The sequence below is a fragment of the Schistocerca nitens genome, chromosome 3 (genome assembly GCF_023898315.1).
Source record: "Schistocerca nitens isolate TAMUIC-IGC-003100 chromosome 3, iqSchNite1.1, whole genome shotgun sequence".
Lineage (NCBI taxonomy): Eukaryota > Metazoa > Arthropoda > Insecta > Orthoptera > Acrididae > Schistocerca > Schistocerca nitens.
The window spans coordinates 805,324,119-805,336,525 of NC_064616.1; the positions used below are offsets into that span (position 1 = coordinate 805,324,119).

The following is a 12,407-nucleotide window of genomic DNA, read 5'->3' on the forward strand; positions in this document are numbered from 1 at the left end:
GGACGGGGCACAAGTTGTGCTTGGGTAGCTCAGATGGTAGAGCACTTGCCCGCAAAAGGCAAAGGTCCCAAGTTGGAGTCTCGGTCCAGCACACAGATTTAATCTGCCAGGAAGTTTCATATCAGCGCACACTCCGCTGCAGAGTGAAAATCTCATTCTGGAAACATCCCCCAGGTTGTGGCTAAGCCATGTCTCCGCAATATCCTTTCTTTCAGGAGTGCTAGTTCTGCTAGGTTTGCAGAAGAGCTTCTGTAAAGTTTGGAAAGTAGGAGACGAGGCACTGGCAGAAGTACAGCTGTGAGGACGGGGCGTGAGTCAGGCTTGGGTAGCTCAGATGGTAGAGCACTTGCCCGCGAAAGACAAAGGTCCCGCGTTCGAGTCTTCGTCTGGCACACAGTTTTAATCTGCCAGGAAGTTTCATATCACCGCACACTCTGCTGCAGAGTGAAAATCTCATTAATGTGAAACTTGCTTCAGATCAGTTCTGTATAAAAAACTACAAAGAGAAAGAGGATGAAATGGTTGGCCACATTAAAAAATGGGAAAATAAAGACTACCAAGAGGAGCTCTGGAGTGGACAGAATCTGGAAAAAGACCAATTGGAAGACCATGAATAAGATGGAGAGATCCGGTGAAGGGTGGTGTGAATGGGACAGGACTACAATGAGAGTAAATAGACTGCGAGAGAAAAGAGGAGATCAGAAGAGGCTTCATGAATGACCTACATAAGCAGAAATATTTCAGGAAAAAGAAGAAGAGAAAAAGAGCACAAAAACTACTATGTGTGAACCAGTGGCATTGCAGTTAGCTTGGAACCACCACACATAATAACTGCAAATTTCTCAAGAGTATGACAGCAATTTTTGCTGAAGAATAGGAGATGAAATTTGGCACAGCCAACTTAGTCGAACGCAACAGAAGCCCACTAGCAGAGTTGGAGCAGATTAAACAAAGCCAGATGTGTCCAGGACAGTAAATACAAATCCTTCTGTTGTCATAGAATGTGACAACAAATTTTAATCACAGATTATGCATGTAGAAGGTTGAGCAAAGACAACTAAGCAGTATGAAGGCTATCAATAACTGATACTTGTCATTACAATACTCAAAAGAGTACAATCATGATCCTATCACACACATAATCTGCCTTTGCTGCAGTCACTGGAACAGTGATGTCACTAAATACCAGCCACAGAAGAAGTCATGTAGGTACTATGAAGTGAGGCAACCAGCAATGCGTGTATTGCTCACCACTTGTGAAAAAAATGGAGTGTCTGCACTGCGCACCACAACACATAAAAATGACTGCAACTCAATAGGCAATAGCTCTACTGATGGATGATTCCTAATTTAACTTCTAAAGCAACAGCGAGCATTTTTGAGAAGTCAGAGTCCATTATAATCCATAAAATGTCACAGGGATACGTCTGAATGAACACTGACTGTCTGTCTGTCTGTCTGTCTGTCTGTGTGTGTGTGTGTGTAGAGTGTTACAACTTTAAGTACATACACAGACATCTGAGATGACAGCCATGATTCTTATCATTATGCTGGCACAGAAAGGTGGCTATTTTGTCTAACAAGATTACAACACTCAAGCATGCAAGACTTGCCTCATTAACAAATATCTTAAACAGTAGACAACTCAGTTCATGTAGTGGTAAGCTTAATCTCCCATCTAGCAAGTTTGGAATGCTATCGTGAAGCATGTTGCAGCTCATGATCATCCACCCCAAATCTTTGCCACTCTAAGAGCAGCTTTACAAAAATAATGACATTCACTTACCACAGAACTCATAGACATACACATACATTGCAGCAGATGCTGTATAGCTGTCAGATGTATGCACACTTCATACTGTTGCCAGTACATTACTTGTTTGTGTGCTGTCCCTAGCTTCATACAAATATTTTTTTTTCCATGCTCATTCATCTGCCTTCAAGGTTTCCCACTCTCCAGCACCATAAATGTATCTACATCTGCTATTAATAGGTGAGTACTCACTTTGCAAGCTTTTTCCAGTGACAACAAGAGTATGTTTTTTGGAAGTAAAAAAATTCCAGATCATAATCATAGCATATCAAAGAAACACAGAGTACAGTAAAATACCTCTTTCTACATATTTCAGTAAGCAGTGTGGATTTCAGTTTCACTTGCTTGTTTCTAAAAGGTGCACAGGAAGCAAACAATTTGGTGCCAAATGTGTGAAAGAGATACCTGTTGAGAACACTTCCACAGTACAGGTAATATATTTTGTAACTGAGTTATCTTGTTACCTTTCAATGACTAATTTATTATAAACATGACCCCAGTTCTGAAAATAACAACTCAACAAGCAATAGTATTTCATTGCTCAAACCACTCTATATTTAATTTCACAACAGAAATATTCAGTCTGAAGTATTTTTAACAGTTATGTCCCTGTGTTCTAGAACACTACTGGAGACTGAGATGCACATACAATTGGTGTATCATTTTCCACAGCACCAAAACATAAATTACCAATGAAATAAATAAAAAAAGCTTCAATTAGGGACCATAAGTCAAAGAGAAAGTTCAGTTTTAATCCTCCTAAATTTTGCAATACAGCATTTTAGCTGAATACAATCTTCTTGGTTTACAAGACGTGTCAATTCAAATAAAATTCTCGAGGTTTCGATGGCTATCTCCACCACCGTCAGAAGTAAAACAACTGACAGCTGGGGCTGGCACGGTTTTCTACTTACATAGCCACAACTGCAGCCTCTGACACCAATCAGAACGCGTGCATGAAAGGTGAGTTGGGCAGCTCACAGCAGCTGTCACCCACCATGGAACCGAGTGACATCAGGTGACACAAGGGTTGGCGCTACATTTGAAACTGCCACTTCCACCTCCCTACATGCATCAAACATCCATCGTTGTTTCCTTTTGACTTCCAGGAGCAGCAGTTTCAAACATGGCGCTGGCTCCTTGTGCCACTTGACATCACTCAGTCCTGCAGCGGGCCGGAACTGCTACAAGCTGCCCACGGCGCAAGCATCATTTTGGCCCTCTCTGATTGGTACCAGAGGTCGCAATCATGGCTATATAAGTGAAAAACCTTGCCAGCCATGGCAGTCAGTGGTTTTACTGCTGATGACGATGGTAGAAATAGCCATCAAAAGCTCAAAAATTTTGTTCCAACCACTCTGACCATTCAGCTACAGACACAGATTTCCTTGTGTATCAGTACCTTCACAATTCACAATGGAGGTAGTCAAATATTATGATGGCTACAAATAATAATAATACTCATTTTCAAATATGACATACACTGTTCATCCATATTTATTGAAGAAGTGATTAAGAAAAAAATTTGTGTAAAGTAAATTAATACCTCAAATGTTAATTTATTTTGGTCTTGATCTGCAAAGCTCCACATTTCTCCAACAACATTGCACAAATAATCTTCCACAAATATTATTGTGGAACCAAATCTCGCCCTCACTGCCTCCTTATTGTGGTCTGGTGTTTTGTTGCTGTCGTAGCTAGTAAACAAAAAAGAAAGTATAGAAAAATCTCATAACAACAGGATCAACACATACAATGATATAAAATGATGAAATTGCTGTACCATGAATAAGATACAGTTCTTAGCAGATGTATATAATGGTACTTAGGACTTAAACCTAGAGTCACAACTATTCCTTTAGTAGCAAATATTACAAACACACAAATATATTATCATTGTGAGATGCCATAATTAACCAGTTCCTTAGGAAGTAGGAGGATTGTGGAGGCACTAGCCCAAATGCCTTGTTGTCCTAATTACATATGTAAAATGACACTTTAAAAACAAATATTTAAAACCAAGGAAGATTTGGGTTTAGCACTGAAATGCAGCAATCAAGTGGTGGACTGACACATTTAATGTATCACTGCCATTGTTTCAATTTATCGTTATCCATATCATGTTTCAGTGAACTGATGAATATCTGATGCTGATAATATGGATGATATTGAGGACTTTAAAGATCGAGCTGCTAACAAATGTTCTAATTTCTCTCTACCTGTGTCACTAATTGCATGTCCTGTATTTGTTGTATTGTACAAATCTGACAGTCTTGGATGGGCCACAGGGTAGAAGGGGGAAGGGGCCACAGGTGACCAGCCTCCAGAAGTCCCTCAGGAGAATGCAGAGTTATAAACATTAGTCCAGTTGGAACAAGGGATGATCAGCTGGGCACTGACCGCCAGGTAGGCATTTGTGGGTCCCATATTGTCTGCTGTGGTGCTGGCGAGGCACGTGCAATCAAGATTCCACCAACTGCAGCCACGCTCTGAGATATCTGGGACTGTGGTCAAATCCAAAAAATTACGATTCCCCCCCCCCCCCCTACCGAAAATTAATTGGAACTTTCCTCTTTAATGTAAACTTTGAATTATTGTTCTACTCGCCCTAGAAGTGGAGTTATTACCATTTTCCCCCACGCCTGCAGAGGAAATGGGCGGCCGCTGAATGCATCTAACACCCTCTCGTGACTTCCTGGCGAACTGCTTGGGATTTTCTCGGCCTGTTACGCATACAGCGCCTTATGTTACGCATACAGCAAGTGCGCAAGGGTTGGCTACATTATTTTCTGTGACAAATGAAGCGCTAAGAGCGCGGAACATCGTCTCTTTGCTATTTACCGTTTCGAATTAGTTCAGTGTTGCGCCTGTTGTTGGTAGTATTATACTTCTTGTGTAAAGCGTTGTTCTGGTTACGATGCCACGTTTTAGTAACCGTGTATATAAGAAGAGGAAGAACGTAGGGAAAAGAAAATTAACACTAATACCAATTTGCGATACTACAATTACTGAAACAGTGCGTTCTTCTGCTAAGCAACACATGGCCCTGTGACATCTTCTAGCAAGAAGCTGACTGGTGGAAGAGACAGAGTTCGTGAATATGTTAGTGACAGTGATGATATTATTGAAGTACTGAATATTGGATTATTATCTTCTGTGCTGAAAGAAAGTGTTCTGTGTAAAATGTGTTCAAGTGTAGGAGTGGGACTAGAGATAACAAAGCACTTTGGTTTAGCTTGTGAGATGAAAATAATCTGTGCATGTTGCAAGTATCAAGTGACTTTCTACAATTCACATGCCAGTCTCTTTGGTGAAAATGGACGATCTAGAGTGTTTGATGTGAATGTTCGACTTGCCTATGGTCTTTGATCCATTGGAAAAGGGTCTGCTGCTGGTAAACTGTTTTGTGGTATTATGAACTTGCCATCACCTCCAAGCAAATTTGGGTACTACTGTGAACTGGTAGGATCCTCTGTTGAAGATGTGGCTTCGAAAACCATGAAGGAAGCAGTGGAGGAATCTGTAGAAATGAACGGTGGTTCAAGGGATTTGGTAGTGGCATTAGATGGTTCCTGGCAAAAGAGGGGTCATAAATCCCTGAATGGGGTTGTAACTGCTACTTGTGGTGATAGTGCAAAAGTGATAGATGTTGCAATATTATCAAAACATTGTAGGTGCAAAAATAAAATCAAAGGAGAGCACAGTGGAACCTGTGAGGCAAATTTTAGTGGATCAAGTGGAGCAATGGAAGTGGATGGAGTGAAACAAATTTTTGAACGTTCAGTTCCCAGATACAACGTTAGGTACAAATACTACCTTGGGGATGGTGACTCCAAAGGTTTCAAGACTACAGAGGAACTGCAACCATATGGAAATGAATTTGTAGTGGAAAAGTTGGAATGCATTGGGCATGTGCAAAAGCGTATGGGTGCATGGCTTCGAAGGCTCAAACAAACTTTGGGTTCAAGTAAGCTCAGTGATGGAAAGACAATAGGAGGGAGAGGCAGGCTTACTGATGAGGTGATTGAACGTCTACAGAGATACTATGGGTATGCTATAAGGCAAAATACTAGTAATGTTAGTGACATGCGAAAAGCAGTGTGGGCATTGTTCCTTCATACTGCCTCTTCCAATGAATACCCTCAACACAGCCTGTGCCCAAAAGATTCCTGGTGCAAATATAATGCAAAAAAGGACTATGATCACAAACATGGTTTGCCAGCAGCTGTAATAAATGCAATAAAACCAATTTTTCATGACTTAGCACAGCCAGAATTGTTACACAAATGTCTACACGGAAAGACGCAGAATCCTAATGAGAGCGTAAACAATTTGATTTGGAAAGTGATTCAAAATGGTTCAAATGGCTCTGAGCACTATGGGACTCAACTGCTGTGGTCATCAGTCCCCTAGAACTTAGAACTACTTAAACCTAACTAACATAAGGACATCACACACATCCATGCCCGAGGCAGGATTCGAACCTGCGACCGTAGCAGTCGCACGGTTCCGGACTGCGCGCCTAGAACCGCGAGATCACCACGTCCGGCTTGGAAAGTGATTCCTAAAAGGGTGATTGTAAGCATAAAAACACTGCACTCTGGCATTTATGATGCAATAGCAACCTACAACCAAGGGAACAGTGTGAAGTGTGGAGTTCTGAAGGCATTAGGATTTACAGCTGGGGTGAACACTGTACGAGCACTAAGAAATATTGACAGAGAAAGGATAAGAGGAGCAGAAAGAAGAGAAAGGCATATGAAGTATGATGGAACAACAGGCCAGAAAAGAAGACAGGAGAGGAAGCTTTTGGAGGATGAAGAAGAAGACCCTGATAATCCATCCTATAGTGCAGGAATGTATTGAGAAACTTTGATAGCCATTTCCCGTAAATTAGAATTTTTCGAATATAAGGAACATTTTCACAAAATCCACTCAAGCTAGAGAGATGAAATTTTTATACAGCACTCCTAGTGGTCAAACTTACATTGTAACACAGCCATTTGACAATATGTTCAGTAGTTTCATTTCAGTTTAATTATAAATCAATTATTTGTAAAAAAAATTGGGTCATTAATAAAAAAAAATTGGAAGGAAACTAGAAAAAGATACTCCAAAATCCCTCTGTCATAACTGCAATACTAAACCACTCTATATGTAAAAAAAAAAATTTAAATTTTTCTATTTGGTAGTTTATTCATAAATGTTCCTCAAACTTAGTGATTTTAACATGGGCAGCATAGGCACCTCTGGCTCCCCTTAAAAAGCCCTCTAAAATGAACTGTGTCAAACATCTGGCCAGTGCAGAACAAATTATTTTTACAAGTCAGCCTCTCTGCTGGGTGGAATGTTGTTTCCGTCAGTAATGCTTTTCCTAGAAAACTGGAGGTTGCCAGACTGGTCGGGAGCTATTCATCTCTGCTTTCTCGTAAGAAGCTCGGTAGCTGTCTATTGTTAAAAGTTTTTTCTTCTTCCCTTGTAGCAGAGAAAGTACAACAGGTGGGTGCCACTCTCACAAAAGGTGAAACAATATCTCATTGGGTGATCTAAAAAAACAGTAAGTGGTTGTTTAGGATGCAGCAGATGATATCTGACAACAGGGAGCTTAGAGCTTGGTTTTCTCAGAATTGTATATGCAGGAAGGCAGCTCATTGCATAATTATAAAAACATCTGCTACATGGAGCATTGGGCTGCTGTCTTTTTTTTTTTTAAAAAAAAAAGAGAGAGAGAGAGAGAGAGAGAGAGAGAGAAGAAGATCTGGCAGCCACAGCTACACAAGAAGGAGAGAAGGAAGGTGCTTTCCAATGTGTTGCTTTTAAACTTAATTAGGTCCTGAAAGTTGATACTTAGTCAGGAATTAAATGGCTCATCCATGACTGAGTTCGCTTTGTCATTCGCATGTGGTTTTCACATGTCTTTCTGCCACAATCGGGGCAAACACTGTGTACTTATCCACAGTTATGCTTTTTCAAGAATGACTTGTTGAGACGAAGGTCATGCTCATCACTCTTGTTTCTTGTACACTTCGCCAAATCAATCTTTGTAATATCCGACAATGAGGACTAATTTACAAGTGCCATGCTATTCATACTGTTCAATCTGTAGCATCGTCTCTTGATCTACTCAATCAGTGCTCATTATTATAGCAGTCAAAAAACTTGTTAGCTCAGATGACATCTTACAGTAATTGGTGACCATACCAGGATTCAATCATTTGGGGTATTATGATATGCAGTCACATTTTCTCACATTAAAATGAAGGACCCTGCACCAATTTGTTTTCCAAATTTTTTTCATTTACCTAATCCCATTTTGCATAATAATTAGTGACACTGATCAGGATTGTCTTGGATGGAGGTTTCAATTAATTTTGAGTAATGCTTTTATCAAGGGTTTTGAAGTCGAAAAAGTTTAATTTAAGATGCTGACACATCTAAATAAACTTTTTTTTTCTTTTTTTGTATTGTGTCTACATGTTTCGGTTTTCTTGTAGCTACCAGCACTGTAACAGTGTTGTGAAATTCTGGAGGGGTTTTTAAATATGTATTTGTGATACAATCACATGTGTGTGTGAATTATTAGACAAACATAATAGAGGGAAACATTCCACGTGGGAAAAATATATCTAAAAACAAAGATGATGTGACTTACCAAACGAAAGCGCTGGCAGGTCGATAGACACACAAACAAACACTAACATACATACAAAATTCTAGCTTTCGCAACCAACGGTTGCTTCGTCAGGAAAGAGGGAAGGAGAGGGAAAGACGAAAGGATGTGGGTTTTAAGGGAGAGGGTAAGGAGTCATTCCAATCCCGGGAGTGGAAAGACTTACCTTAGGGGGAAAAAAGGACGGGTATACACTCGCACACACACACACATACCCATCCACACATATACAGACACCATCATGATGGTGGATGGGTATGTGTGTGTGTGCGAGTGAATACCCGTCCTCTTTTCCCCCTAAGGTAAGTCTTTCCGCTCTGGAATGACTCCTTACCCTCTCCCTTAAAACCCACATTCTTTCGTCTTTCCCTCTCCTTCCCTCTTTCCTGACGAAGCAACCGTTGGTTGCGACAGCTAGAATTTTGTGTGTATGTTTGTGTTTGTTTGTGTGTCTATCGACCTGCCAGCGCTTTCGTTTTATTAGACAAACAGGATGATTTGATTTCTTGATCAAGTGTTCAGTAGTGTCTCGGCAGTTCCCCTTTCTTTGCTACCATGAGCATTACAGTTCAAGCTAAAATGGAAGGTGCTCAAACAGTGCAGATCATTGTAGCAGCCAAAGGGTTTGTTAGCTCGGTTGGTGTGTTAAAACATCCCATGAACAATGAAGTTGTCAGACACACAGCATACACTCAAATTGGGAAAGTATATGAAAGACAACTGGACATGTCCTTGGCAAAGGAACCACTGTGGTACTCACTTTAAGGGATAATGAAACCATGAAAAATCTAAATCTGGATGACTGAACACGGATTTTAATCGTTTCCTTCTCAATGTAAGTGCAGTGTCTTAACCCCTGTGCCAGCTCCTCAGCATTTGAAATCTGAATAAAAAGATCATAACTGGATAATATTCAAACTTAATTTAGTGGTTCATTGGACCTTACATTCTTGAAACACTATTTTAACAGCAATATTGTGACTATTTTTCACTGTGACCATTAACCACACTGCACAGCTCTTATGTGTGCTGATTCTTACCCTTTTGTTGTCAACTACTGTTTTACATTGTGAACAGAATAGTAATGACAAAAATCGTAACAAAAACTTTTGAGTACAATACTAAAAGTAAGGTATTCGTTTAAAGCCTCATTTTGACAGAATAATGACCGGAACAGCTGTAGCCTTGTTAAAGGGAGTATCATGACTTCACCTGAAATTATTTAGGGAAATAATGGAAAAAGATGACCAAATCGACATTAAAAAACCCACTCCTAAACACGAATCTTTTGGTGTAACCACAGTACCCAGTAACTCAATGCAATTTACAAGTGGTTATGGTATGAAAGCACATTTTTTTAGCTCTCTCTCTCTCGTGACAGTTTTATTTTGCCTATATTATTCAAGGCTTTGTCTCCAAATTTTGTCATGACAGATGTTTAAAGGACAGGAGACATACTGCAACCTAGTCTCGCACCTCTCATGATAGCTATTTGATCCATCTGTTCCTCCTCCACTGTCCCCATTGCTCTCTGCCTTAATTATAACGTCATTATTAACCTACTGGGCCTAGAGAGTCTGTTCTCAATTTTCTATAGCCTTTATACCTTTCAACTTATCTGTTTCACCTCACCCTCCTCAACTATATGTGTTACCTTCTTGGAAACTGAGTTACACTTCACTGGTGACTCCTTTATTACTCAAGTATCATCCTGGGGTGGAGCATCAATAACAAGATACCTAAATATGGAGCACAGCTTGCAATGGGTGATGATGGGGACAGAAATAGGCTATGGCCTTTTCAAAGGAACCATCCCTGCATCTGCCCCAAGTGATTTAGGGAAACCTAAATGTGGATTGCCTGATGGATATCTGCATCACCACCAGAATTTCAACATCAATTCAGTATGTCCTTAAATTAGGAAATTACTTAAATTAGGAAAGTCCTTTTCTAAATTCTTTTCACCTTACATTATGTGATGTTCCATTTTCTACTCACCCTACATCTTGGTTTGTGTTTATGCTGCTACCAATTGCAACACTCTGAATATAGGTCATACTAGTGACAAAAATCCAAGTGAAAGATTTGTCTCATTCACTCCCTTTTCCAATGCTGTCACAGGTAATTCTACCCTATTAGATGAAGGCCTACCTGTAAATGCAGCTAGGTCACACACTACCTCCGCTGCAATTGCAGTTTGACTATTTATGTGACTATGAGGATCAACCATGTATCCACCCAAATGAATGAACACACAATGTGTGTCCATGTCACGGTTGCTCACCCAGTGGTACATCATTGCACTGTTTCACAAGCCATGCCATTTGAATCCTACCAACATCAGCTTTTCTCAACTGTGAAGGTGGCAGCTATCCCTCCAATACATTCTTCAGTTCAGTAATCACCCTGGGCTTAAGCTTCGCTAGCCTCTCCCATTCATCAGCCTTCAATTATTCACACTATTTTTCTTTTTCCCTCAATGAAACTAAAGATCTGGATTAGAACTTCGATCCAACATTCAGTTTTACTTTGTCCCTAAGTCTATAACTAAGCAGACATCAACAACAGTCGTAATACAGACTTTTAAGTGTTGCGACTGACAGTCACTATAGAAAAATCTAATGGATGGAAGATACATATGTATTTGAGCTCCAATTTTTGCAAGTGCAAATTCAGGAGAAGAATCCAACACCAAAATACCCATCCACAACTCTTAGTATCAAATATGTTATACATTACCATGCAACACAATAACATCTATATACTACCACAGTAAATTTGTGGAAATACACAGACTTATCTTTGATAGTGAAAGAAAGACTTACACAATCAAAATTTATACACAAATCTTCAAGTAAAAAAGAAAAATTACTCTCTAACCTAAATTAGCAATAAAATACATACTCCTGAATAGTCATTTTGGAAGGTATCTCCGACCACAGTCTTGCATATTTCACAGGTGTTACAGGCTCCTGAGGATCGCGGTCAACATGAAGATGAAGCATCAACCGACAAAATGAGGCTCTTAAATCATAAGGCACTCTTTCATCTGCCATGCACCTGAAACAAAATATTCTGCTCACATCACAAAAGACAAGATGACAAAATAGTTTATGACAGAGAATAATGGAAATACTGTTAGAATACAACCTTGGGGAGGATCAATTTGGGTTCAGGGGTATTGTAGGAATATGGAAGGCAATACTGCACCTATGACTTATCTCAGAAGGTAGGTGAAGAAAGATAGATCTACATTTATAGCTTTCATAGATTTAGAAAATAACTTTTGACAATTTTGACTGGAGTACACTCTTTAAAATTTAAAAGATAGCATGGGAGTTATAAGAGTTGAAGAACGTGAAAGGGAAGCAGTGATTGAGAAGGGAGTGAGGTAGGGTTGTAGCCAAATCTCCAATGTTATTTAATATGTACATTTAACAAGCTGTGAAGAAAACCAAGGAGAAATCTGGAACAGGAATTAAAGTTCAGGGACAAGAAATGAAACCTTTTGAAGTTTGCTGATCACATTGTACTTTTGTCTGAGGCACCTAAGGACTTTGAAGAGATGTTGAACAGAATGGACCTGTGTTGAAAAGTAGAAGTGAACAACAATAAAAGTAAAACATGGATGTTGAAAAGTAGCTGAATTAGCTCAGGCAATGTGGAGGGAATTAAGTTATGAAATGAGACGCTGAAAGTAGTAGATGAGTTTTGCTATTTGGGTAGCAAAATAACAGAGAAAATAGGAAATGCAGATTGGCAATAACAAGAAAAACATATATGAAAAAGAGGAATCTTTTATAAATGTAAGCGTTAGGGAGTCTTTTCTGATGGTGTTTGATTGGAGTGTTGCCTTGTATGAAAGTGAAACACAGATAATAGTCATTCAGACATGAAGAGACCATAAGTTTTGAAACGAAGTGC

The 12,407-nt window shown here is 39.6% G+C and overlaps 1 protein-coding gene across 1 annotated transcript in view; it reads right to left on the minus strand.

The window, feature by feature from the left end:
• LOC126248830 (inositol 1,4,5-trisphosphate receptor) overlaps positions 1 to 12,407 on the minus strand; it is a 367,806-nt gene that overhangs the window by 244,268 nt on the left and 111,131 nt on the right. The window contains exons 15-16 of the mRNA XM_049950243.1: positions 11,388 to 11,543; positions 3,360 to 3,510 (exon numbers count right to left, since the gene is read on the minus strand). Coding sequence (XP_049806200.1) covers positions 3,360 to 3,510; positions 11,388 to 11,543 — 307 coding nt within the window. The remainder of the gene's footprint in view (positions 1 to 3,359; positions 3,511 to 11,387; positions 11,544 to 12,407) is intronic.